Genomic DNA, 24353 nt, shown 5'->3' with positions numbered 1-24353 from the left:
GCAACAACTAGCGGAGGCCCGAGCGGTGCACGCCCACTAAGCAGGAGAAGGGAGAGAGAGGGCAATGATAATGAAGGGGGTTACGACAGGGCGGGGTCTTCTTCTCTCTTACGTACCAATATGACGGAGGAGGGGAGGAGGAGGGGGAAACAAGGAAAACAGCTTCGATTCGGAATCGACAACCATGGATGGGGAGGGGTGCGCTCTTCTGGGCACACTCTCTACTTGGCCTACCTTCTCGACATCGCCTCACTTCACGAGACGATGCGCTCTCATATCTTCTGTTTTGTTTGACCTCGTTGCCCTGTCTAGGGTGCGCGGTGTCGTATCCCGCTGCTCTCTCACCAAGAACAGTGACCCGCAACGAACTGGCCAACAAGGATAACGACGCCGCACCGCTGCAACTAGGCGAACAAGGCGCATCGTCACTTCACAACCCACACCACTATCACCATCATCGTTACCATTGCAACCAGAAGTGGCCCCCCCTCCCTTTCCAAGGGTCGTCGACGCCCCCTTGTTTTTTTATCTTTCTTCTTCTCGGGGGGCCAAGAGTCCCCCACCGTGGCTTCGAGCATACCCCTCTAGCCTCCATAGCCTCGGAAAGGCTTCAAGGGATATCGGGGCGTTACGGACATTACGGGGCCTGCTGGCTCTTTTCATTTCTATGTGCGGTTTTGTTTAACGAGACACGATCAGGGCCCTTTCCGGACAGGAGAGGGATGCGCCACAGCAACACCTCGACACCCCCGGAGGGCTGTTTGGCATTTCTAAGGCGTTAAACCATTTTTTACATATACCAGGACATCACACCCCTCACCGCCGCCATCATCGTCATCGCCACCATCGCCATCACCACCATCACATCACATCACACCGACACATGCGCAGGCACACACAAAACCGCGAGGGGGGGGGGGAAGGAACTTGAGGTACTACGGGACGGAATCAAAAGGACATCTTAACTTCTACTGGTAATTCTAGGGGGAGGTTGGGGGGGGGAGAGAGACCCCAAAAAAACCGAAAAGCAAACGCATCTAGTTGATTTTAGAGGAAGACGAAGACGAAGAAACGGGAAAAAAAACATTCAGAAATGGAAGAGGCGCGGTGTCGTAGTATGCACGCATGCGATGGTTATGATGACGATTGATACCTCCTTGAGTGATTTGTTATATCGAGAATGTTCAGACAGACAGAAAGTAGCTAATATTCGAGAAATACCAACACCGCTTCTTCGATAGCTTTACCTGAACGGGGCTTGGCCACAGACAGGGACGCCCGAAGGCCCCCTTCCACCCCAGTATCCCTTGCTACCGTGAGGACCAACCAACTAACCGACCAGCCCGGCCCAACTAACTCTGCGCATTCCTTCAGCGACGGTCTCCGTCGAGTTTTGTGCGCTGGCTGCCCTCGTCGTCCTCGCTTATACGTGGAAAGCTGCAGGTACCGGCATTTCAGGTGGTCTTCCCAGCCGAAAAGGGACGGGAGAACTCCGCAGAGCGGGTTGTCTCGATCCCTCACTCCTTCGCTCGCGTTGGCCCCCGCTTCTTCGTCGTTACGACCTCCACTCTCTACGACGGCTCGAATCTCGTCAGGTAAGGGGTGCGGTTAGGACCGTCCGGTCCAGCAGCAACGGCGACGACCAACACTACACCCACCTACCGATCCGTAATACTTACATACACACGTACATACATAGACATATCACACACTCGCACACACACACACACACACACACACACACACATGCATATCCATCTGCTCCGATAAGCAATGGGGTCGAGACAGAGACAGAGACAGAGAGACACATACAGAGGACGGGAGGGTGTGAAGAGAAAAAAAAAAAAAAAGGTCTGACATCCATGGTACCAAAACCCACCCTCTCTTACTACAAAGGCAATAATACGCAGCTCACTTCCACTCGCCAGGTTTCTCGCTCGCTCTGGCGCATCTCACCTAACCCCATTTCTCCTAGTCGTCCGGGGCGTCAGACAGCTGGACAGGCGAACGAAGAGACAGGTCATGCTGTTCCCAAAACCGGAATTGGCTCCGGTTCGACGATCGCGGGAACAATCCCATGCCCAGGGTCCCTCCTCTCTCTCTTAGCCTTTCCCTTCTCGCTCACTCTCTGCTGTACATGCCATTTGTATCTCGCAACCCCGGAAGAAGGGGGGGAGGGGAGGGGAGGACTAAAGTATGGGAGGGGAGGGGAAACCGTGCCGCCCCTGTCCGTCTGTCCCCTGCTCACCTTGCCGGTCGGTTTTTACCAGGGGGGGGGGAGGGAAGGGTTTCTGTTTCCACCCGCGGCCGCGAGCATATACCACGTACGCACTTACATAGTAATAACCCCGACAGCAGAGCCGTCAGCGCATATGGGCCTCTAACCCCATGCGAAACTGGCGGCCGCGAACAGTTCCTATACGGAATAGCTACATACTCTAGGTGCTGCATGTCGAGTACCGGGTCTATCTTCTTCCAGGAGGAGGTTTCGGAGGCAGTGGGACGTTTCCATTCGTCCCATGTTTAGTACACAATGCCGACAGATGCATGAGGGGATATATGCGCATACTAGGTAATCTATCTAACCTCCCTGCCTCCCTACTTACCGACATACCTACTGACCTGTCTTGGGTATGTATGTACGATCAAGATGCGCATTTATAGATAGCTGCCTACATACATCTGGACCGTCCCGGGCGGCATATACCTACAGGAGAATAGGTACCAGGTAGTATGTAGGTACGGTACGTATGTAGATACTCACATATGTGCCTAAAGGTATGCAGACCTCGAGGGAGGAAAACAGGGGTCAGGGGGTAAGACACGGGCTACGAGAAGGAAATCACCACGTTACCGCGCGAGCACCGATCCGACAAAAATCCCACGCATCTTTTCGTAGAGCGTATGCATGTATGTACTGATTCGTGCAGGAATGGGAGGGGGGTGGCCGAAGAGGGAAGGGAAGGGAAAAGAACAATTCCAATTCCTGCCGCGAGCGAAGGAACCGCGCGCGGCATCCGTAAGTAATATCCTTAAAATTGCAATATTCCCTCAGGAGGAGGGGTGGTGTAGGGAGGGGGGGGGACCTGTCTTCGCAGAGACAGACCCGGTTAGAGATGCCAGCAGAGAAGCGAGAGAGAGAGAGGGAGAGAAAAGAAATCAAATAAACCGAAAGACCCTCTTTTCTATGCCTGCGCCTATACCTACCTACCTGATGCCCACGTATGGAGACACATACACAGGCACACACGATGTGTATCGTAGATTATAGCCAGCCACCTATAGATGCCTACCCTTGCCCGTATCGTTAGGTGCATACATCTCGACACCCAACCCCTGGAAGACGACGGCGCCGTCCAACCGCGTAGCCATTTGACGGGTTTCCCAGCTCTGGCGGTGCCGAAAAGCGAGGTGAGCGGTCGGGAACAACAGGAGCGAGGGTGCGCGTTGCGTTATCTCACGCAGCAACCTGGAACCCTTCCCCTCCCCCGGGCCACCTCCCTATCTGCCTATACCACGTAGCAGGACGCAGCGCAGGGAGGTAGGTAGCACTGCTAACACTCTAGAAGAAGGCGGCCCCCCCCCCAGGACGTTGCTATAATAGCTCTCCCCGACTGAATCCGAACCCTCCGTCCGGACGCAAATCCCATCCACGGAACCACACAGCCTTACCCACATACCCATACCCATATCCATCCATACCCATATCCATTCATATCCATATCCATATCCATATCCGTCCAGAACCCGCATGGCGCCGTGCCTACGTGAGTGTGTGCGTGCGCAGGTACCTACATGTGTATAGATAGATAGGTACATGTAGACCTAGCTCGCGCAGCGCCCGTAGCACGCCCCGTCCCAGGTACCAGAACCTCCGCGACCTACCACCTACCTACCTCTACCTACCAACCAACCTACCCAGCCCGCCACCTACCTCCCTCGAGTCTCCCTCCTCTGTATGCGCATGCACACGTAAGCAAGGCGCCGGTATAGCACTAATAACGCCCCTCGCCTCCCATCAGCTCCAACGACAAGCCACGGGAGAAGAAGCAACAGAAAAAAAAAAACGTAGACAATAAACCCCCCTCCAAAAAAGCACCTCCAGCGCCCACCTCCCCACCGGTGGACCCGGTCAGCCTGCAGCCGCGGAACTGGAGTCCGCCGGGTAGGTAATAGGTATTACCTACCTACCTACCTACCTACCTACCTACCGTATGAGGCTTGCGCATCCATGCCTACGTATCTAGATACCTACCTACGTACCTACCTCCCGGCCTCCTCCACTCGGCGGGCCTGGAACCCCCCCGGGGGCTGGTCTGGTCTGGCGGAACCGCATCCGGGCCGTGCTCGCGCGCGCGCGCGCCTTGGGGCGTGCCTGTGTCTCCCGCGCGCGCACCTACACGGGGCACCTTACCTAGGTACCTACCTACGCAGCGACGGGGTTCAGCTAGGCTGGGTTAGGGCCCCTTCGCCCAGACCCTTCGCGCGCACGCACGCCTCTCGCTACGGCCTGGAGGCGATCGCGGATGGAGGGGGATCGAGATTGGAGGGGGGGGGGGGCCACCGCGATGGGTATGCGTACCTGCCTACCTACCTACCTACCTACCTACGTACGGAAGCCATCCGCGCAGAGGGTTGTTGTGTGGGTATGGAATGGAGGGAAAGGGGGGGAGGGGATGGCGATGAGGAGAGGAGGTATTCTTATTGTAGGTAGGTAATGCAGAAAGAAGCATGAGAAAGAAAAAAAGAAAAAGCGAACCCGGACCGACTACTAGGGGCAGCCCAGGGGAAGCAGAGCGAGCGAGCGGGCGGGCGCTGTGCCGATCTAGAGGGTTCGCTCGGCTCGGGGCGAGTCGTGTCGAGCGTCGGACCCTACGACGCTGCTTACATAGCAGCGTAGCATGGCAGCTTAGCTACCTGCCTACCTACGTCTCTACCTACCTACCTACCTACCTATCCATTCGCCCACCAAATATTACCCAGGTAGAGAGAGGTGTGTGTAGGCCATGTAAGTAGGTATGTAGGCGTGTGTGCTAGGCAATGCAAGTGTATTAGATTGCTTACCTACCTAGCTACCCACCGACCTACCTACCTACCTGCCTACATACATACATACCTACCTACATATGTAGGCCGGCAGATGGGGATGGGCAGGTCACGCCTCCTACCCACCCAGCAAGTAACGAAAAGAAAACGCCTACCTAACCTACCTAACCTCCCACGACGGCTACCAGCTGACGGCCGCAACGCCCGGGGGGCCCGCCCGCCTACGGCTCGTCTGGCCCGTCCTCGGCCGATTCTACCTAGGTAGCTCCTGGCGCCTGCGCCCCCCTTAGCCCGCCCTTAGCCCGCCCCCGCCTTCTGGCATGAGGGCGCAGGTAGCAGTACCCAAGGTTATATAACATACGGATGCGTGCGTAGGCAGGCAGGCAGGCGAGTATTTATATCTCTATACATGTACGTATGCAAACGCACGCACGTATGTCAGGTATATATATATGTACATACGCATGTATGTACCTATGTATGTACCTATGTGCGTACGGTACGCGGGCCAGCAAGAGGAGGGGGAAAGAGAGGGGATCGAGAAAGCCCCCCCCCCCTTCCCCCCCCCCCGCGAGGTAGGTAGGTAGCGACGGCGGAGCTGAGGATAATTAAATGAGGACACGAGCGAGGATGATGACGATCGACCGCGCGGCCCGCTCGATAGGTACAGCCAACGCGCAGAAAGAATGAAAGAAAGAATAAGAGAGAGGCCCAGCAAGGCGCGGCGATGGGTACGAGATCCGATTGCGCGAGCGGCGCCGTCGCGATTCGTCATCTCTCTTGTCTCGCTCTGCTGTTCCGTCTGTCTGTCTGTCTGTCTGGGTCTTCTCGCCGCGTCGCCCAGCGAACCCGCTCGCCCCCCCCCCCCCCGCCCCCTCTCTCGCACAGCCCACACGAACTCGTACTGCACGCTCGTCCCTCGCCGTTCGTCTCTTCTATGGTACGCGACGCAGCCCTAGCTAGCCCAGATGTCGATGTCGCGTACGTAGAGAGTAGGAGAGGGAGGGAGGGAGAGAAAGTGAGGGAGAGTCAGATGTGCATAGGTACGTGCATAGCTATCCCCATGTCGCTTATGTCGCAATGAGATAGGCATTTGCGTACCTACCTACCTACCTACTCCCTACACATCTCTCTCCCTGCCCGCCGACACGCCGGCACCATGCAACGGCCCTCTCTAAATAGGTACCTACGCGTGTGGATTGCGGTGGATTGCGGTGGGCGTCTGTAGGTGGGTAGGAGGTATGTCCCCGCCAAACATCCACCAACGACAGACAGCCTCTCCCTCCCCATACACACCTGCATTGCCTATGTGCACAGAGCTCACATGCACACACACTCTCTCTGTCTTGCACACGCACATACACACGCACATACACACCCACCTACCTACCTACCTACCTACATACCTACATAGGCGAGCGCACCACGGGACCACACTGCGGGCGCGAGAGGGGGAGGAGGGGTGTTGGGATCGCGCTCGACCGCCGCTCCGTTGGGTTTGAGACCGGCGTGAAGCCGCAAGGCCGCCAAGCCGCGAAGGAGAAACGGGCAGCAGCAGCAGCAGAGCGAGCTCGGGAGGAGAGGAGGAGGAGGAGAGGAGAGGAAAACACATGATCGGCCACGCAAGCGGGAGGGGAGGGGAGAGAACAGGAGGATGGCTGGCCTGCCTGCCTTACCTAGGAGGTAGGTAGGCGGGCAGGTTGCCCAGGCGGCATATACCTGCCTACCTACCTACCTACATGTGCATGCACGCGTGTGCATGTAGGTATGAGTAGAAGCCCATACCTGCGCTGCGGCCGACGTATTTGGAGACGCACCGACGACATGCCGACCTACCTACATATGCCAGCCACACACGCACACACACGTACATACAGCTACCTAGAGGTATGGGAGGTATGGCACATATGTACGTATGTACATACACACCCACCTATATAGGTAACCTACCTACCTATATACCTCCCATACCTTGTGTGCTTAGACATCCACCACGCCGTGCCGCGCCGCGCCGCGCCGCGCCGCCACGCCTAAACGTACGAGGACCTAGACCGCCGCGGCGCCTTGCCCCCTCCCTCTCTCTCCCCTCTCTCCCCCCTCCCCTCCCCTCCTTCAATCCCCCAACACCTCTCCTGTCTCGGGTCCGTCCGTCCGTCCGTACATAACCTACCTACCTACCTGACTAATCGACTAAGTAAGAGGCGCACGTAGCACCCCGAGGGCCCTTGTCCTTCTTGGCCTCCCAGGGAGGGGGGAGGGGAGATGCCGGCGGCTTGGGGTGACACACACACACACACACACAGGTTGCAGCCGCGCGACCCGACCTGACCCTCGCTCGCTCACGCCAGCCCAGTCCGGTCCAGAGCAGAGCAGAGCAGAGAGAGAGCTATTTTAAGCTTGTTTTCTGGCACATTTCCCCACGGGGGGGAGGGGGAGGGGGAGGGAAGGAGGAGGGGGGGCGCTCGGCGAGGCGTCCGGTTCCCCTGCCCTGGTGCGCACGCACGCACGCATCCAATATAATGTAGGTAAGGGAACGCGTGTGGATGTATTCGTAAGCGGACGGGCGGGCGGGCAGGCAGGCAGATAAGTAGGTAGGCAGGTAAGGTAGGGAGGGAGGTTGGTGTGGTAATCTAGCCCCGTGAGATAATCATGGGATAATCATGGGATGTAAAGTAGGCATAGGTATGTACACACACACACACGTACGGGTGGTATGGTATGGTATAGTATGGTATGGCATGGTATTGGTGTTATATGTATAAAGGGTCCGATCGACAGGGGAAAACGGATACGATGATATGTATGCACGTACATAGGTATATATGCATACATCCATACGTACATACCACACAAGGTACAAACCACAACATCCGCACCTAAACACACGCGTAGAGGACAGCCAGGTAAGGCAGGTCTCCCATCTAGGTAGGCAAGGGAGGACAGGGGGAGGGGGGGGGGCGGCGGTGGCATGATGAGGCGATTCGGTACGGCAGCTGAACGCCCGGGAGAGCCACGCCCACGCACCAGGAACGCGCTCTAGAACCTAGCCTGGCCTGCCTGGCCCTGTTCTGCCCGCCCTCGCCCTACGCCCATGTGACTGTGGGATGAAATTCCAGAACGCGGCTCCGCCAGGCCGTCTGTGTATGCAGCTACGCACGCCCACGCCGTCCCTGCGATCGGGGGAGGATGGTGTCCTGTTGATTTTATTTTTAGGCGCGTCGTGGGGACATATGCCGATCACCTTCTCGCGTACCTCCAGCAGAGCTGCCCGATACTACCACCAGGAGCTTCTCCCTCCGGCCGCCATCAAGCCATGGGCCCGTCTGGCTCTAGCTTCGTATGCTCCAGCCCAGCTGTTGGAATACGCCTGCATTGGTTGAAGCTGTGACAGGGGAGGGAGAGGGGGGAGGAGGGGGGAGGGGGAGGGGAGCACACTCTACCAGCCGATTCCTACCAGGATCGGAGTTTCCCAGCTTTAGCACATCGACCCGATCGTGACCCCCCGTGCTCGTACCCAGGGCTGTTCTGTGGCGGCGGTGCCGTAGATCGAGGCGGCGGCTATATGCGCAACCCAAGAGCTGCAGCCTGCGGGAGTGGTGTCATGGCCTAGAAGACGCCATCCTCGAGTCGGACAATATTGTCTTGACCGAGTCTCACCGGGGTCTTGACTCGACGTCGTGACCTGCCCAGGCGGGCAAGCCAAACCACCACTGCGCCTCCCAACGGTGTACCTAGGCCTGGACCGGTGTGCAAATATCGAATGAGTCTCAACCTGCCTCGTCGGACCGTTTCCATCTCGGGAATATTCGTGCCCCTCAGAAACCACGTGTCGCCCCTATTTACCCCCCCTCCTGACCCCCATCTGGAGAGAATCCCATTCCCTTATTCGCGCCCCCAACATCCGTCACGGCGTTTGATTATCGTAAGTCTGCAGGCCAAACACGATTGGTAGTGAGTCGATCCGATTCGATAATCGGGATCGTAAAGGTTGGCGACGACGGGATTCCCATCGCCAGCCCCGCACCTTAGCGCTCGCTAAATCCCATCACCCGTGTGTTTCCGTCGTATGATTTTGGGTCGTACTAGAGCATCCGATAAGGCGTCACCCTAACGACATTCGATGGAGCGATGCTGTGGTGTTCGGCTATACTTATTAGCTCGCGAACATTAAAACCAGGGGATATAGGTAAGAGGTAGGTAGGTAGGTAGGTAGGTAGGTACAGGCTACAAGTCGGACAAACTTAGTTTTTAAGGATCTTGACCCTCGAAGAGAATGTGGATTCCTTTGTAAATATCAGGTAAGGGTAGGAATTCCTAAAGAGCGGAGGTAGGCGCTGTGCCTTAATAGCAAGCCTGCAGACCTAGCATCGATACAGCCCAAGCGGAAGACCGAAACCACCGCCGAGGCCTTCCGGCTCGGCGGATTAATCAGAAAAGAACGTCTAAGAGCAACCCAAACCAAGTAGGGTTCATAACCCAGCCGCACCTAGGGAAAAAACACGAAGCCGCGCCGAGGTACTAGAAATGGTCCTTCTTTCTTTCTTCCGGGATGCCCACGCCTCACGGGGGTAGTTTCCTCTCGTCACCTGGGCGATAGCAAGCTCTCGGGCAGCTTCTCCCGCTCAACAAACACCGCAGTGCCGTATACCGACACTTGAACGAAACCCAGAATTTCGCCCTCGCTGAAGCTCATGCCGACGACGGCGTTGGCGCCCCTCGAGACGCAGTCGCGGGTCATCCTCTCGACGGCTCGGTCCCTCGCGTTATAGGCCATGTGCGTGAGATTGCGGATCTCGGAGCCCGTAATAGCCGCCTTCAGCAGCGACTTCGTGTCCTTGATAGCATATGTCGTCGAACCATATGCGGTGCCAAGTACCCTGGTGATGCGGTAGCCCGAGAGCTCGGGTGTAGTGGTCGTCAGGATCGACGGTGACGCGCACTGAGGTTCGTTTTCTGGTCTCAGGCTGCTGAGCGTCGGCGTTGCCCCCGGGTTGTGGGAGGCTGGACGGCCGGTCATGTTCCCGGCACCCGGGATCATCAACGTCGAACGGCGGTTGGTGAGCATCTTGACGGATGATGTCCTTGTTCAATGTGAACGTCCGGGCAGTAGTCGACGTAGAATGGTGACGCTCACGGACGATGGCGCACGGTGAAGGGGGGGGAAGGGGGTATTTCTGGGTAGATCTTATAAAGATGACGTATACGCGATAAGGAGTTTCTAGAAAAGCTGCGATGGCGTTGCTGTCGATTTCGATGATGCAACTTACATAACAGCGAGCTTGGACGTTCGATGCAGAAATGATCAGACTTTTATTAGATCTCTGGGCTCTGAGCTCGGGTCTAGAACGAGATGGCGAGCGACGTCATTGTTGCTGAGGCCTCATTTGGCTTGAAATTGACCGTCATTTGAAACGGAGTCTGCGTCATGCCACTTGGGCGTGCTCGTGTGGACATGCCCTAACCTGGTTTCTCCATAGTCTCGACCTGTTGGGAAAATATGAAACGTCGCTTTAAATTGCCCTCGGCAGCCGCATTTCACGTCGAAAATAGCGGTGCATGGCCGAAACCGAGGGGGATCTTCACATGGACGTTCTAACGCGCCAAAGTGCTCCGGCCTTGGCTACCTGGCTTGGCGGCCAGAACCCTTCCGACTTCATGGGAATTGGGACGGCACTGCAGGCGTCCTGGTCGGCCCAGCGTAACGGAACTGGCAGAGGGCTGCAGGTCGCATAATGGACTAGGGGGTGCCGATGATGACAATGACGTTTTGGTTCTCGAGCGACAGAAACGCTCCTGGGAAAAGGGGGTGAGCTAGTTCGTGCAAGGGCGCGTGAAGGGGTTGAAGTTCGTTAGAAGACACGATGTCGTGGTCATTTCAAATTGGCCCCCGGGCGTTGTCAAACGCGGTGTGCATAGGCGCGGCTTAGTAAATCTAGATATCACCAGATATTCACGTCAGTCCTGGGTTTTGACGCAACCAGATCAGGGCGGAAGCAAGTAAGCCAGCTCTAGGCATTCCCAGGAGTCTAAGTCTAGACCGACCGTCAGAACGCCTCGGAGCAGATCGTCCTGCGCTCGCTCGTCCTGGGACCCGGCAGCGTAAGCAGACATTCCTGTTCACCGGGGCACGAGATGGTGTGGACTTAATTCGATCGCCAGCGTGCCAATCGTCGGTTCGGATTCGCGATGGGAGGAGGAGGTTGAAGGGAGGAGGGAGAGGCGTCGTGGTAGGGCTGAGAGAGGCGGGCTACTGTACAAAGCTCAGTAGTAGCTAGAGGTAGCTTAGGTACCTGATAAGTTGAATCACCGCCAGTTGAATAGGTCATTACCTAAGGCCGACCAGCAGGTAGGTAGTTACCTGTGTACATAATCCGCCGCTGGTAGCCGTTGTGCTTGTAGCGCTGGCAGCATCCGGGCAGCACATGTACTCACCTGTACATTGTACACGCTACCTCCTCGAAGTAAGCCTTTCACCACCTCGCCCGCGGTACTATCACATAAGCGTGGTACTGGGTACCTGTCCATTGTCGCTGGCCGAATGCGATGACGACGAGGGCCACCCTTCATTTATGTGTCCCTACAGCTCTCCTCCGGAACGCAGCACATCATTTGGCAGGCCGGTGGCGACGATCCGTCGCGATTTGTCACGCAGTCCCCGCGGATAGCCCAACGTCACCGATCCCGGCATCCCTCCTCATCCTCAGCCTCCAACGGACCCGGGTTCCCACACTGCCACTTCAGACACGTACTTGGCCTCTTCCTGCTGGTTTTCTGCCTGTAGCTGATGTGGAATCGCCATACCCATCTTGACCTGCTATGACGTCAAATTCGCGATAGTAATTATCACTTGCCTGTCTCGTCGACGGGACATCTTCCACCCGCGTGCTTATAAGTATCTGGCCTTTCTTACGAATCGGCCGGATCTCCGTCCACCGTCTCCTCCAGCTGGCCTCAGGTCTGCGCGCTTAGTCTCGATCTCGGCGTCCACAATCGGCCGGACGTAATTCACACACCTACCTAGCCTCGTTTTATGACCGCGTCCTCAGCCCCCTCTCCGTCTCAACCCACCTCCACCTCCGTCTCCGCAGCCATCCTGCTCGGCATCCTCGTCGCCGCCATGTCCGCCGCCGCCTTTTCGGGCTTCCCCCCGTTCATCTCGCGCGTCGTCCGGCCGCTGACCGCGCGCCTCGGCATAACCGCCGACACGGGCGCCGGCGTCTCCGCTCCTGCCATCCCCGAGGGCGCCGAGAAGGCCACCCTCGCCGCCGGCTGCTTCTGGGGCGTCGAGCACCTGTACCGCAAGCACTTTGGCTCCAAGGGCCTGTACGACGCCCGCGTCGGCTTCACCGGCGGCGACGTCGACCACCCGAGCTACCGCCACGTGTGCACGGGGAAGACGGGCCGTAAGTCGGCGTCGTGCCCCCCTTCTTCTTCTTCTTCTTCTTCCTTCTTATTCTTCCTTCTTCTTCTCTTCACCCCTCCCCCCCAATCCCGCTCCGCCCGCGCTGCTCTCCGCTAACCCCACCGCTCAGACGCCGAGTCCGTCCAGCTCGTCTACGACCCGGCGCGCCTGACGTACCGGCAGCTGCTCGAGTTCTTCTACCGGATCCACGACCCGACGACGCGCGACCGCCAGGGCCCGGACGTCGGCCCGCAGTACCGCAGCGCCGTCTTCTTCCACTCGCCCGAGCAGGAGCGCGTCGCCCGCGAGGTCACCGCCGCCGCCGCCCAGCAGTGGTACGGCGCCAGCGGCGGCGGCGGCGGCTCGGACTCCGCCATCGCCACCCAGATCCTCCCCGCCGGCACCTGGTGGGACGCCGAGGACTACCACCAGCAGTACCTCCACCACAACCCCACCGGCTACGAGTGCCCCACGCACTACCTCCGGACGTTCCCGCCGCTGCAGTGAGCGGCGGACGGGAGCGCACGCCGGAGATGCGTGAGCGAAGGGGTGGGGGGGTTATAGGTCGGTGGGCGACGGCTGTGCGCACACCTTAGGAGCCGTCACACGACATTCCGGAGGTGAAGGCGTACTAGAGGTAGTAATTGCATGCATACGTAGCTACGTAGACAGAACTTAGTCAGGATCAACAAGGTTCGCAGGTGACGCGGAAATCCCTATCGCATTCGACGTGCTGCGCGTCGTCCGACTCGAAGTGCTGTATCTCCGTACCGTCCTCCCCGGAGCGGAACGGGCCCCCCTCCCCTCCGGAACCCGCTGGTGCTCCGAGCGAGGCTGTTTCCCGCGTGCCCAGTCCCCCGTTCCGTATTCCCTCATTTACCGCGCCGCGGCGTTTTCGCCCCCCGACGGCCGACGAGACGGCTTCCAGCTTTGCCGCTAGCCTGACGTACTCGTTTGCCTGTGCGTTGGGGCGCGCGTATATATATTTATATGCGCGCGCGTTGGTTTGCATATGTATAAAGAGAGGAAAATACAGAGAGAAACAAAAGAGGCTGCCCCAAGACCCTCGCAACTCCGTGCTAAACCGCGTTGGCTAGCTCGACCTGGCCCTGTTACGCCGGCCCGTCCCACCTCTCCCGCCGTTTCCGTCGTATTACGCCTAGGAACGCCCGTCCATGTATTACCGCCTGCGCGGGGGAGACTGCAGCGAAGACGTGTTGTTGTCGCCGATAGAACAGCTTAGTACGAGGAGTCGCGCGCCCGTGCGTGTTTCCGCGCCGGGGTGCCGCCCTCTGTTGCTCTGCTGCCTGTCGCGGTCATTATTCGTCGGTACTGACAAGTCCCCCTCTCGCTGTTCTCCCGCCGTCGCATCCTCCCACCCCCCTCCTCCAGGGGGTGTTAGCAATCCGCGTCTTCCAGCGGATCCGGATCCTTTATCATGCCTGTGACCGGGTCGCAGTAGTGCCCGGAGCTCCACGTTATGTTCGTATCCGCGCCCTCAGCGGCACGTTCGGCCCATCCGTAGTTTTTCATCCGCGCGTGGTCGAGCTCGCTGATGCGAACCCGGTGGTCGAGCCTCGACGTCTCAATGTCCTCAAATCGTCTGCATATGTCCCCGTGGACATCCTTGCGGGCATAGTTCCGCGACGGCCGCGCATCCCTGTGGCTGTCCCACTTGGGGCAGAAGTCACAGTTGCCCAGGTCCAGCCACGAGGTCAGCACGAAGCCCCACCCGAACGGCTCGGGAAGCGGAGTCACGTCGAGGCTGAAGTCAGTCGTGCACTTGTCGCAACCCAGGACATCTCCTAGCAGCGTCGGTACGTCCATCGGGTTCCATTTGGCGCCGGACGACAGCCACCGCAGCCTCTCGGCAATCATGTGCCCCTCCTGCTTCGAGACGTCGTGCGGATCCGTACGGAAGCAAGTAGGCGTGTGAAAAGGGTTCACTTCGTCGCCGTGATCGGCTTGACATAGAGGGTCGATCCACTGTGTTAGTAGCGGCGCGTACACGAAGTCCCAGCAGAGATGATTGCACATCCTATACACCTTGGGTAACGATAACGAAGCGGGGAAAGGTTCCGTCACCTGCTTCCCAAATAACCATAGCGCCAGTGCGGTCTTGTCTATCGAAGAGACGATCTGCTGCCGCCTCATCAACAGGTCGTCATTGCGGTATCGCGCCCGCAGAGAAACCTGCACCATGATCCTGGTTTGGTATAGGGTGGTGGTGTTGTTGACTTGCTGCAGCAAGTGCCTGTATTCGGCACCGTGGTTCCGGCGTTTGGTGATGGAACGAAGAAGCTTCCTGGTCGCACGCGGGGGCATGTGATGTTCCGGTGCCCAGTCCATACACCGGATAGCCTTGTTCGGCGCAAACGCACGATCTTTGAAGGTGACGAAGGGATCATGCAGCTTCTTGCATTTATAGCAATAGACGAGATCTTGTAAATCGTAATCCAGGGAGCTCAGAAGCGACCCGCGAATCTTCGTCTTGGACGAGTCCGCCTTCTTGATGAAGGCATTCAATGCTTTATACGACGACGGCTCGTCTGGCGGTGTCAGCTCGAGGATGGCGGCGGACCGCATAAAACGGGCCATCAGTTCCTTGTTGACAAGGGCTAACACGATAATTTGGGCATGGCTCAGGTGGCTCGTGATGGCATCGAACAATTCCTGAGGGAGGAGCAATAAGCCCGAAACATTCTGTCGGGGCCGCCTCTCGGACGACGATACGACCACAGCATTCTTAGCAGCGTCGGCCTCGGGATCCATCACGTCGCTACTCATGCTAGTGCCGGCTTCAGTAGGGCTAAGCGGGTTATCGATGGACGACTGATCGTCGTTATCGACAGCCTCATTGGAATCTTCATCGCCGCTGTGACTCTTGAGGCGCATCATAGACAGCCTCTTGATCATACCGCTTAGCCGGCGAGAGTGGCCAAGCTTGGAGCGGGCGTTGCTTTGGTAGTTAGGTCTAAATTAGCGCTGATTGGATTGCATTGGCGGGCGAGCGGGCGACTGCGCACGGTGTGGGATGCGGTTGGAGGGGGGGAGCCAGGTGGGAAATAAGATGGGGGGCGGACAGGCCAACCTGGTAGGCCACGACAGAGGGAGAGGGTGAGAGACGTAGGTGAGGCTGGAGGTGTGCACGTGTAGACTAGCCTGAGCAGGCGCGAAAAAAGTAGCAGAGGAAGAGGCAAACAGACAAGGACAGGATGGCAACGTGACGGCTCACCTGAGTATCTGTCTTCCCCCATTGAATGGAGACATAGTCCATTGCCCCAGGCGGAAGGGACGCCAACGACTGGCCGGATCTCCTCCGACAACCTCCCCAACAATGCCTGGGTATGTACGTAGCAGGAAGAATCGGACGTGAATCGTGACAGGTACGGTGCGGGTACGGATTGCCTGTATGCAGCAGAGAGGTAAGATGGATGTAGGTACCTTGCGTATTTGGTTTCGAGCAGCCGAGGGACGAAGGGGACGCGGGCGACCGGACGGTCCGGGATGGCAGCAGGTCGTCTAAGCTATCGCAGGTCGTTCGCGGGTGAGGGAGAGGCCGTGGAATCCTGGAGAGGACCAGGGCGGTAGAAGGGAGAGGCGAGGTGTGGCCTGTCTCTCGTCTGTGTCTCTGTTTTTTTTTTCTCCTTTCGGGATTTTTTTTTTTTTTAATTTCTCTCGCTCACCGACCGACCCAAGCCAAGTCCGCAGTCAAGCGAGTTGGTGAAATTGGACTGGGAAAAGGGCGTCGGTATGTACGTGTGCCCGCGCGGGCGCGCGTGCTTGCGTGCGTGCCTGTATGGGTGTGCGTGTGGGTGGGTTTGCTGTAGGTAGGTCGGGAGTAACGGTGGACGTAGGGGTGGGAGGCCGCGGGAGGAAGAGGTGGCGGTGGATTCGTCGATGATGGTGAGGCGGATTGTCGACAGACAGCGGGTGAGAGTTGCCTGAACTGGGCCGGACCGGACGGACTTTACTATCCAACAAGCCGACTTCTGCTGAGGACCACTTCTGCTCGGTTTCAGCCTCAACGTGCTCCTGTTGTCGAGCATTTGCCAATCGTTTCCCGTCAGCTGAGCCGCCTCCTCAGGGTGCCATATAATATATGAGTATCCAAGCCCAAGTTCGCGAACCTACCTGATCTCTGGCGGGGCCGCCCCCGGTAACCGGTGCTGTCCCTGCGATGGGCGTGACCTCATCATGCCTACGGCGCATTCGACGGGTACTTGCGAGCCCGCCTACGTCCCCAGCACTGAACATGTACCTCCCTTCATCTTCACTTGCCTAACACGCTGCCGACCAGCCCATCTGCTTAGGCGCCGTAGCCAGAGCCAATCAGTGGCCCCTATGGTTTGTCGGCCAGCTGAGCCAGCCCTCAACTCCCCCTCCTACTTGCAGCTAATAGGTACTCCCCTACCCGCCAGGTATGCCGCAGTACCTAAACATGCTTACGCTACGGTTCCCCGAGATCTCGAGCATACCGCGTCTACACAATGCAGCGTTCAATATATATTCACGCATACCTGTGCACACTAGGAGCGCCACGCACTACCTCCATTCTACAGATCACATCTACTTCTTTTCGACCGATTCTTCAAATGTAAAACGACGGCCCGCTCCGTCCCGGGTAGACGAGGGTAACATTACGATCCACCAGGCCCCCCCAGCAATGGCGGCGGCATGGCTCGATAATGACGCGCTGTCGTTTGGCCTCTAGCCGGAAACATCGTGTCACACGGCGTACGCGAGGGACAATACTACCTATCGCGATTTCTTTTTTACTCTTTTATTTATTTTTTCATCAATTACTAACGAATGGTAGAGACGCCCGAGAGAATGTCACTGTGGTCTGAGAGGAGAGTGTCCATCCCGTCTCCGACGCCTCGAATCGATCGATGCCCAGCAACCTAGTCATGTTTGTAACAGCCCGTTTCTTAATAAGCCTTGATCTTAACTCCCCCCACCGGATAGCATTTCTCCTTTGTAACACCTCTTTCGACCTCATAGACCTCCCCAAAGTATTCTCCTCCTTCACTTCCTGCGGCTCTGTTGCAGCATCAAGATCTGGACCATGCGGATGAAGATGTTCAGGAAGTCGAGCTCGAGGGATATGCTCTCGTTCACTGGGTCCTTCTTGATGATACCCTGCTCAGCTAGGCGCGCGTGGTAAAGGACCTTCTGGACGTCGTATAGCGTGAACCCTCCGAAGACCGCTAGCCCACCGTACAGCCAGATGTTTTCCGTGAACGCCAACGTCCGGACAGCCGTGGCGGGGATGACGAGAGGGGCGAGGCCGGAGACGGCAACGATGGCGGCACCGGCTAGGAGTGGACCACCGATGTACATGTACTTCTCCTGCTTCGCAGTGGCGCCGACGAAGGAGATGGACCCCATCATGGCGACGGTGTAGAGACCGGCACGAGCGATCAGCGCGCCGGGAACGACGGCGATGAGAGGGGCAACGAAGGCAGCCTGGGTGGCGTTGAAGGCGGCCCAGAGGGCGTACTTGGGCACGTAGCTATTCCCGCATCAGCACATAATGAGTCAGAAAGAAGCCAGGGTAAAACTCACTTGTCGGGGTCGATGGCCCGAGTCCCCAGCATAGTACCAAAGCTGAGGGCTAACCCACCAATAGCCACAACCCACGGGTTTGTTACCATCAACCTATAGACGAAACCGGTCTGGACCATCTGCCGTGCCGTGAGGCCGATTATGCCGATGCCGAGGCCCGTGTGGAGGAAAGTAGAGTTTAGGTAGTATCGCTCAAAGTATGGCATGCCGCCATCCTCTCGGGTCTCGCGGTTGAAGACGGCGTTGATGGCGACGAGAGTACCGCCGAAAATTGCACCAGCCGTCAGTAGCTTGCGCAGGTTCGAGCCAGAGTCGGCTACGGAAGGAGCGGATGGCTGGATATAGGTTCTCGACGGCTGTACGAGAGCGCTTCGGAATGTGGCACGCAGGAGGGTCGGTGTGAAGACCGTCCGCGGCGTGAAGAACTTGGACGATCTGGCTGAGGACTGATGGAATGCTCGGGCGGGTGTTCGGAAGGAGGATTTCGCGAGCTCTGGCAACCTCGGCGCCAGGCGCGCAGGTCCTCGACGGAGAGTGATGGTGAACGACATGGCTGCGCTCGACGAGAAAAAGAGCAGAAATTAGGAGCGACAAAGGAAGTTGCCGGAAGATGGATGAAATCCAGTAGGAGAGAAGAAGAGTTGCGAACGATGACGCCGGCCTAATCTGCTTTACTCTCGATGGCTGATGTAATGAATAATGGCCAGTGCGCTGGTGGCTCCGAAGAAAAGTCGAAGGTGGGGCGGAGAACCGATTAGAACCAACCCGATGATGCCCTTTAACTCCGGTCTAGCTCCGCGTAGAAGGTGACTCGAAGCACGGCTTAATCTGTGTCTACGTACCTCCTCTGGGGTTCTTCCACCGGCTGGATTTCCTCGGTCTTGGGTCACTCAACACATTGCCGCCTGGAAACCCTGGCCACAGGAGCAGCCGGCCAGCTCCAGGGGCCTATCGTCACCTAAGCCTAACGTATGGATTAGTGTTTCCACCAACCTACTATAGGCTCCTGTAGGTACGAGTCCGCGAAACCCAAGCTCCCGGACCCCCGTCTCCAAGGCTCCGGCGTGAGACAAACGTACCAACACCGAGGAACCTAATCTGGCGAGCCTGCTCACGTGGACGGAGAGAACTGTAGCTTTCTCAAAGTTCTGGGCAGGTAGGTATATCCAGTCACATTCGGAAGCACACCTACATCTAGCGGAGACGCCCGTGTCGTCGAAGAGCAGGCATATGAATAGGGAATCTATTTTGTACGACTGTGCTGGGTTCCTCAGGAGCCCAGATATGAGTAGACGCATCCGTATGACTCGCACCCCCGAGCAGTCCTAAGCAAATCTTGAAGCACATACCTAGATGTCCCTCCCACTGACATCCATACAGCAAGGCCAATACCAATGACTCCTCACTAACTTTTGGATTCCTGCCACCCTATTCACTGCCCTATTGACTGCCTACGGCACCTAGGAGATAAAGCTAATATTCACTACAGAAGGAGAGCTGTATAAAAGCGCGTTAATTAGTAGTTAGCTCCCAGTTATCCTCTTGATTGATCAACAGCATCAGATTCAGCATCCTAAGATCCTGATACTAGGTACCTAGTTATTTTACTTGCTGGTATTGTGGGATCACAGGAAGCGGACCAGCCAAAACGCACAAACTCTAGACATTAACGCGTACATGCGGCTTCTGTATTAATTCTTTTATTTTGTATTTTTTAGCTACCTACTGCAGAATGGAACACACACATTTTTTGTACGGTTTACTCAGCCCCAACTCGTATACATAAGACTCGAGTCCTATCTATCAGCAAATGTCGGGAAGAGGTATCCCGTCAACCTCATCCACTCCTTAATACCCTATACACAAGCTCGTTGTTTCTCTCTAGGCAGTAACACCAACTTGAGAGCTCCTAACGAACGCAACCTTGAGAATTACGGTGAAGGTCGTAGCTGCATTGGCCCTTTTAGTCGCTATGGCTGGCCCCGTGGCATTCTATAGCAAGAGCTGAGCCGACGTCTTCCTAGCCTCACTCGGTCTCGATGGGGGCCCTTATATGGCAGACGTCGTCGTGCGCAGGTACAACTCTGCGCCGCGCCTTTCGGACTCGCCCGGTACCGATCTAGATCCTCCCAACGAAGCGGCCGCTTTACCTAACCAGTATTTCTCCACTGGCAATATGGAGATGTGCCAGGCTATGAATCCGGCACGACGGGCGCCCTCCCTCGGTCGACTCTTTCGGGAGAGGGGACTGCAAGAAACACTGGCGATGCCGCCGTATTGGGTTGGCGTCTTGCGGAACCCCGGATCGGGTTGTGGGGGCTCCGCGACTACGAGAAGCCTTGAGTTCCTTAAAGTGACAGTACGTTGTTTATACGTGGATTCTTCACCGGAACTACGTCCGTACCCATCTAATTTCGCGATTTCGAACTTCAGGCTCATATGATACGCTGATAATCGGAGCACTTGGCTAGCAGACTAGACTATCGTTCTCGCACTCGCCTTCTAGATTTACGGTTAGAGACGTATTCTTAGGTCGCACGAACCTACGAGGGCAAGGATAGTTTAAGCTCGAGCCTTTTTTAAAAAAAGAAGGGGAGGGAAATAAGATGCTGGGGCGTTTTCAGGTGTCTCTATTCTACTAGAGTAGGTTCTTTTTGTGCCGTCGCCGAACTCCTTATTCCCTTCCAGGTCCTTCGGCATGAGTCTCTGAAGCGGGTCGTTGGTGCAGAATAGGGGTTAGAAAGGAGGTAGTTAACCGCATGGTTTCTTTGGTATTATGCCCATCCACATCGACACATGTACCGTCATACCATGCGCCCGCTAACCGGCCCCGGTAATTGATCTCGAATTATACAAACCAGCGCACACAGATTGCCGTCGGCGACCTCCACGGGCGATAGCCTCATGGCGCAAAACGGAGGCACGCCCGCCCTCCCCCTTAGGCAAGCCGAACGCACCGGCGATCCGGGATCTACATCGCAAGAGATACCGCACTCGCACATAGCCAGCGCGATGCGACCTCGGCGTGCCGATCGCAGCGTGAGGTAACGTAGCAACTATTAGGTACACTCTCCGGGACCGCTGGGAGATCTCTAGCTGTGCTAGATGCACAAACGTACGGCAGATGCGGCAGTTCGTCATCCCTCGGGGCACTATCGTTCAACGTTCTCCTCTCGCCCACATGCCGCGTCCTCTCTCGCCAGCCAATGGGCATGCGGGAATATCGAATGATTTTGGCCACGTGGTACGGGAGAACGTTACTACCTAGTCTGCTGCGAGGTCGACAATGACGCCGAAGTGCTTCTTCGGCGACGGGAAGAGGGGGGGGGGAGAAGAGGGGCGGCGGAGATGGACATCATTCCATTAGATAAGGGTGCTCGCGGCATCGCATGAGACATCCACCACCTTCCTGTTTCAATGCTCTTCCAGCAGCGTTCTAGAAGGGGTCGTATTTGGGGGAGACGGCCTACAGCGTCTGGTACGGGTCCTGGGTCGACCGGGTGCTGCGTTCCCATTCGCTTTTCAGTGTGCCGTCAATTCTCCAGCCAGGCCACGCAGCGCCGAGCGCGACCTGGATGGCTGGACTTGCGGCCGAATGAGGAGATGGCCGGGCCGCTCGAGGACGGCGAGTCCGCGGGTGGACGTCCCGTGCTGGGCAATCCTAACACCATCATGCAGGCGGCCGTGCTTCTGGAATTAGGTGCGATGGAACGGCCGCGAGAGCATATCGTCGTCCGCAGCTGGGCCCGGGAGGCGTGGCGGGTGGCCGATGACGAATGGCGAGAGGCACAGGTGGGGAAAACTGGAATCTTTCTAGAAGACGTTCCTATTCCTCGCCGAATCACAAACCCCCTTCGGGTGTGGGGTGAACCCCCTCCCCGTGGGCCAGGGTAGGGGGGCTCGGGAATGGTAACGATACGTAGCGTGCAGGGGGTGGAGAGAGAGGGGGGGCCAGAGAGCTTGCGAGCCCCAACTTGCCTGCCCGAGGAGCCCCTAGCTTAGCTAGCCGAGGGTCTACATTGTCCTTTCGCTTCCCAGTGTCCTAGGCGACGTGACGTGTGCAGATGGATGTGGAAATGTGTACGGAGAGAGAAGAGAGAAGGGGAAAGGCGTGGGGAAATCCAGCCGGCGATCGCGGGCGACGGGCCAGAAGAGGTTTCATCCGGGGAGGATTCCGTTTGTTACTACTGCCCCTAAAAAAAAATCTGATCGGCCGCCTGATCCTCAGCCCCTTTTTCTCGCCATCCCTCCAGCTTGCGGCCAGCGAGAATAAATAGACACGGAGTATAGGGTGTATCACCAGAGAGACCCGGGTCCCACACACCTGGGGAGGCACGGAAAAGCCAGGACATCGCTCACGTCCGCCTCAGTCGCTCCAATAGGACGACTCGTACGCGCAGCGATCCCACCGCGGCCAATGGAAGGCCTCCCTCGTTCCCTTGGTTCTCTGCTTATAGCGGTCTGCTTGGCAGCCTGCACCGATTTTAGATTTGGTCGTACTCTGCAAGGCGCGGCGGGAGGCTTGTTCGTAAGACGGTACGCGCAACATGCTTACACGCGCACACATGGACGGAGGATACTCGTCTCGTACCCGGGGCTGCCTGTTGTCTGTTGCCACTGCTGTGTAGGTGGCTGCTGGTGCTGGTGCTGGTGCTGGTGCTGGTGCTGGTGCTGCTACCGGTACAGGTGTGAGGGGGATGGATGGGAGAGACGAGATGGTTCCTTGGCGCGGAAACGGTACCTGGATAGTGCAGGTAGGCAGATACCTTAGGTACCTCCTACCTAGGTACCTAGGTACCTACAATGCTTGTCGAATCCACCACTCCCAGGAGCCTTTTCCCTCTAGTGTATCGCGCCTAGCGCTAATTGCTCGAGGTACCTCGGGGAGGAGGCGGGAGGGAGTTGTACATTAGGTCGGTGCCTTGGTAGGTGCCTAGGAGGTAGGTACATACAGCCTGTCCGTTGGCCCTTGCTGGGAAAGACTACTAGCATCGTCATCCTAGCAGCCGCGGGCCTTACAGGTACCTCTACCTGCGTAGGTGCATTACAGAGGCTAAACTTAGCACGCATAGCATGTACGGTGCTAAATCAGGAGGTATAGGCTGGGCAACCTACCCACCTATCTACCCAGGTACCTACCTGGGAGGTAGGTACTTTATATATACATCCCAAGGCATTACGCTGCATCAGGTACATTTACATCCATACTCTGGCACATACCAACCTACCCAGGGACCATACGTTCTCGTTAGCAAGGTCAAGGCAGGTCCAGCAAATGTGTCCTGATATACACGTACCTGGGTAGGTACCTGAGGGGTATGTATCTAATGTACCCGGGGTGTATTAGGTGGGGCGTATCGTTCAGTGCCAGATCGCGCTCCGTGCGGATAAGCTCTCTCGCTCTCGCTCTCTCTCTACCCACACTTCCCGCACGACGGCCCTGGATCTCTCCCTGACGGCCAAAAAAAAAAAGGCAATTGTCTCTGCTGGCCACCAAGACGGGGTAGACGAGACGAGACGAGACCGCTCCCAAGACATCGATGAAGAAGAAGTAGGCCCTGGCCTAGTGCCTCCACCCGCGCGCTTCGGCGAGGAGATGCGCATCAGCTCCAATTGCGTGCCCGTCTCAGACTCTCGTCATTCTGCATCTTACGCATCTAGCTCTGGTCTATCCCGTCCTGCCCTGTCCTCCTACTCTTCTGGGTCACTCTCCGTTACTCTATCCCACATCCTCACCCACGCTTGCACACACACATACACACACACACACGACACGCACGCACACAACCTACACGCATCCTGACTATCCGAGCTAGCTACCTGCAGACTCCTGCGGCCTACCAGCCTGCCAGGGGTAACCAAGTGGCATACAACAAAGAGACCATCCTCTCTCTTTCTCTCTCTACCTCCCTCTTTCCCTCATCCACACCACAGTATACTCCTCTTCCTCTCTTTTGCCTCTCCCCCCCAGCGTTGCCTCGTCACGGGGTTAGCCTGCATGCTGCCAAATGTTTGTCATAGCTCTCGGCGCCGTTTGTAACCCTTAGCCAGCATCGCCCTTGGAAGGACGTAGAACGGTGGGAGAATCCGGATCTTATTCTCCTTTCCCTCCCTTTTCCTTTCTACTTACCGGCTGAACGCGTACGCGCTGTCTACTGTCTACTTGGAGGGCCATACGCATCACTCTAGCTGCCTGGGTGGGGGCTTGCGCCTCGTTGATGTGCACGGCGCACACAACTTGCAACGGCAGATCCGCCTTTTCGGACCAATCCTCGCCGCCTCCCCCCCTTGGGGTAGTTGAGCATCAAAGCTCTCTCTGCCTTGGATACCGGGTGGG

The 24353-nt window shown here is 57.2% G+C and overlaps 6 protein-coding genes across 6 annotated transcripts; 3 read left to right on the top strand and 3 right to left on the bottom strand.

Annotated features, from left to right (window-relative positions):
* Positions 1–9313: 9313 nt before the first annotated feature.
* GGS23DRAFT_353686 (uncharacterized protein) lies at positions 9314–10650 on the bottom strand. Its single transcript, XM_051513159.1, has one exon. It carries the CDS (start codon positions 10109–10111, stop codon positions 9629–9631), a length of 483 nt encoding a protein of 160 aa, XP_051374471.1. The 5' UTR covers positions 10112–10650; the 3' UTR covers positions 9314–9628.
* A 1513-nt stretch (positions 10651–12163) lies between these two features.
* Positions 12164–12955, top strand: GGS23DRAFT_603285 (PMSR-domain-containing protein; the record flags this gene model as incomplete). Its single annotated transcript, XM_051519456.1, has 2 exons — positions 12164–12449; positions 12579–12955. The coding sequence occupies 2 exons, from the start codon at positions 12164–12166 to the stop codon at positions 12953–12955; spliced, it is 663 nt and encodes a 220-aa protein (XP_051374470.1).
* A 698-nt stretch (positions 12956–13653) lies between these two features.
* GGS23DRAFT_353732 (uncharacterized protein) lies at positions 13654–15917 on the bottom strand. Its single transcript, XM_051513161.1, has 2 exons — positions 15684–15917; positions 13654–15407 (listed from the first exon to the last, which is right to left on the bottom strand). The coding sequence occupies exons 1-2, from the start codon at positions 15716–15718 to the stop codon at positions 13847–13849; spliced, it is 1596 nt and encodes a 531-aa protein (XP_051374469.1). The 5' UTR covers positions 15719–15917; the 3' UTR covers positions 13654–13846.
* Positions 15918–17319: 1402 nt separating this feature from the next.
* GGS23DRAFT_353729 (inhibitor of apoptosis-promoting Bax1-domain-containing protein) lies at positions 17320–18824 on the bottom strand. Its single transcript, XM_051513160.1, has 2 exons — positions 18017–18824; positions 17320–17963 (listed from the first exon to the last, which is right to left on the bottom strand). The coding sequence occupies exons 1-2, from the start codon at positions 18565–18567 to the stop codon at positions 17477–17479; spliced, it is 1038 nt and encodes a 345-aa protein (XP_051374468.1). The 5' UTR covers positions 18568–18824; the 3' UTR covers positions 17320–17476.
* A 2471-nt stretch (positions 18825–21295) lies between these two features.
* On the top strand, positions 21296–22172 carry GGS23DRAFT_353650 (uncharacterized protein). Its single transcript, XM_051513157.1, has one exon. The coding sequence runs from the start codon at positions 21434–21436 to the stop codon at positions 21908–21910; it is 477 nt and encodes a 158-aa protein (XP_051374467.1). The 5' UTR covers positions 21296–21433; the 3' UTR covers positions 21911–22172.
* GGS23DRAFT_353651 (uncharacterized protein) lies at positions 22173–22833 on the top strand. Its single transcript, XM_051513158.1, has one exon. It carries the CDS (start codon positions 22434–22436, stop codon positions 22785–22787), a length of 354 nt encoding a protein of 117 aa, XP_051374466.1. The 5' UTR covers positions 22173–22433; the 3' UTR covers positions 22788–22833.
* Positions 22834–24353: the final 1520 nt, after the last annotated feature.

Source organism: Durotheca rogersii (genome assembly GCF_024521655.1).
Source record: "Durotheca rogersii strain YMJ 92031201 chromosome Unknown GGS23scaffold_4, whole genome shotgun sequence".
Classification (NCBI taxonomy): domain Eukaryota; kingdom Fungi; phylum Ascomycota; class Sordariomycetes; order Xylariales; family Xylariaceae; genus Durotheca; species Durotheca rogersii.
This window is presented reverse-complemented; position numbering and strand designations above follow the sequence as displayed.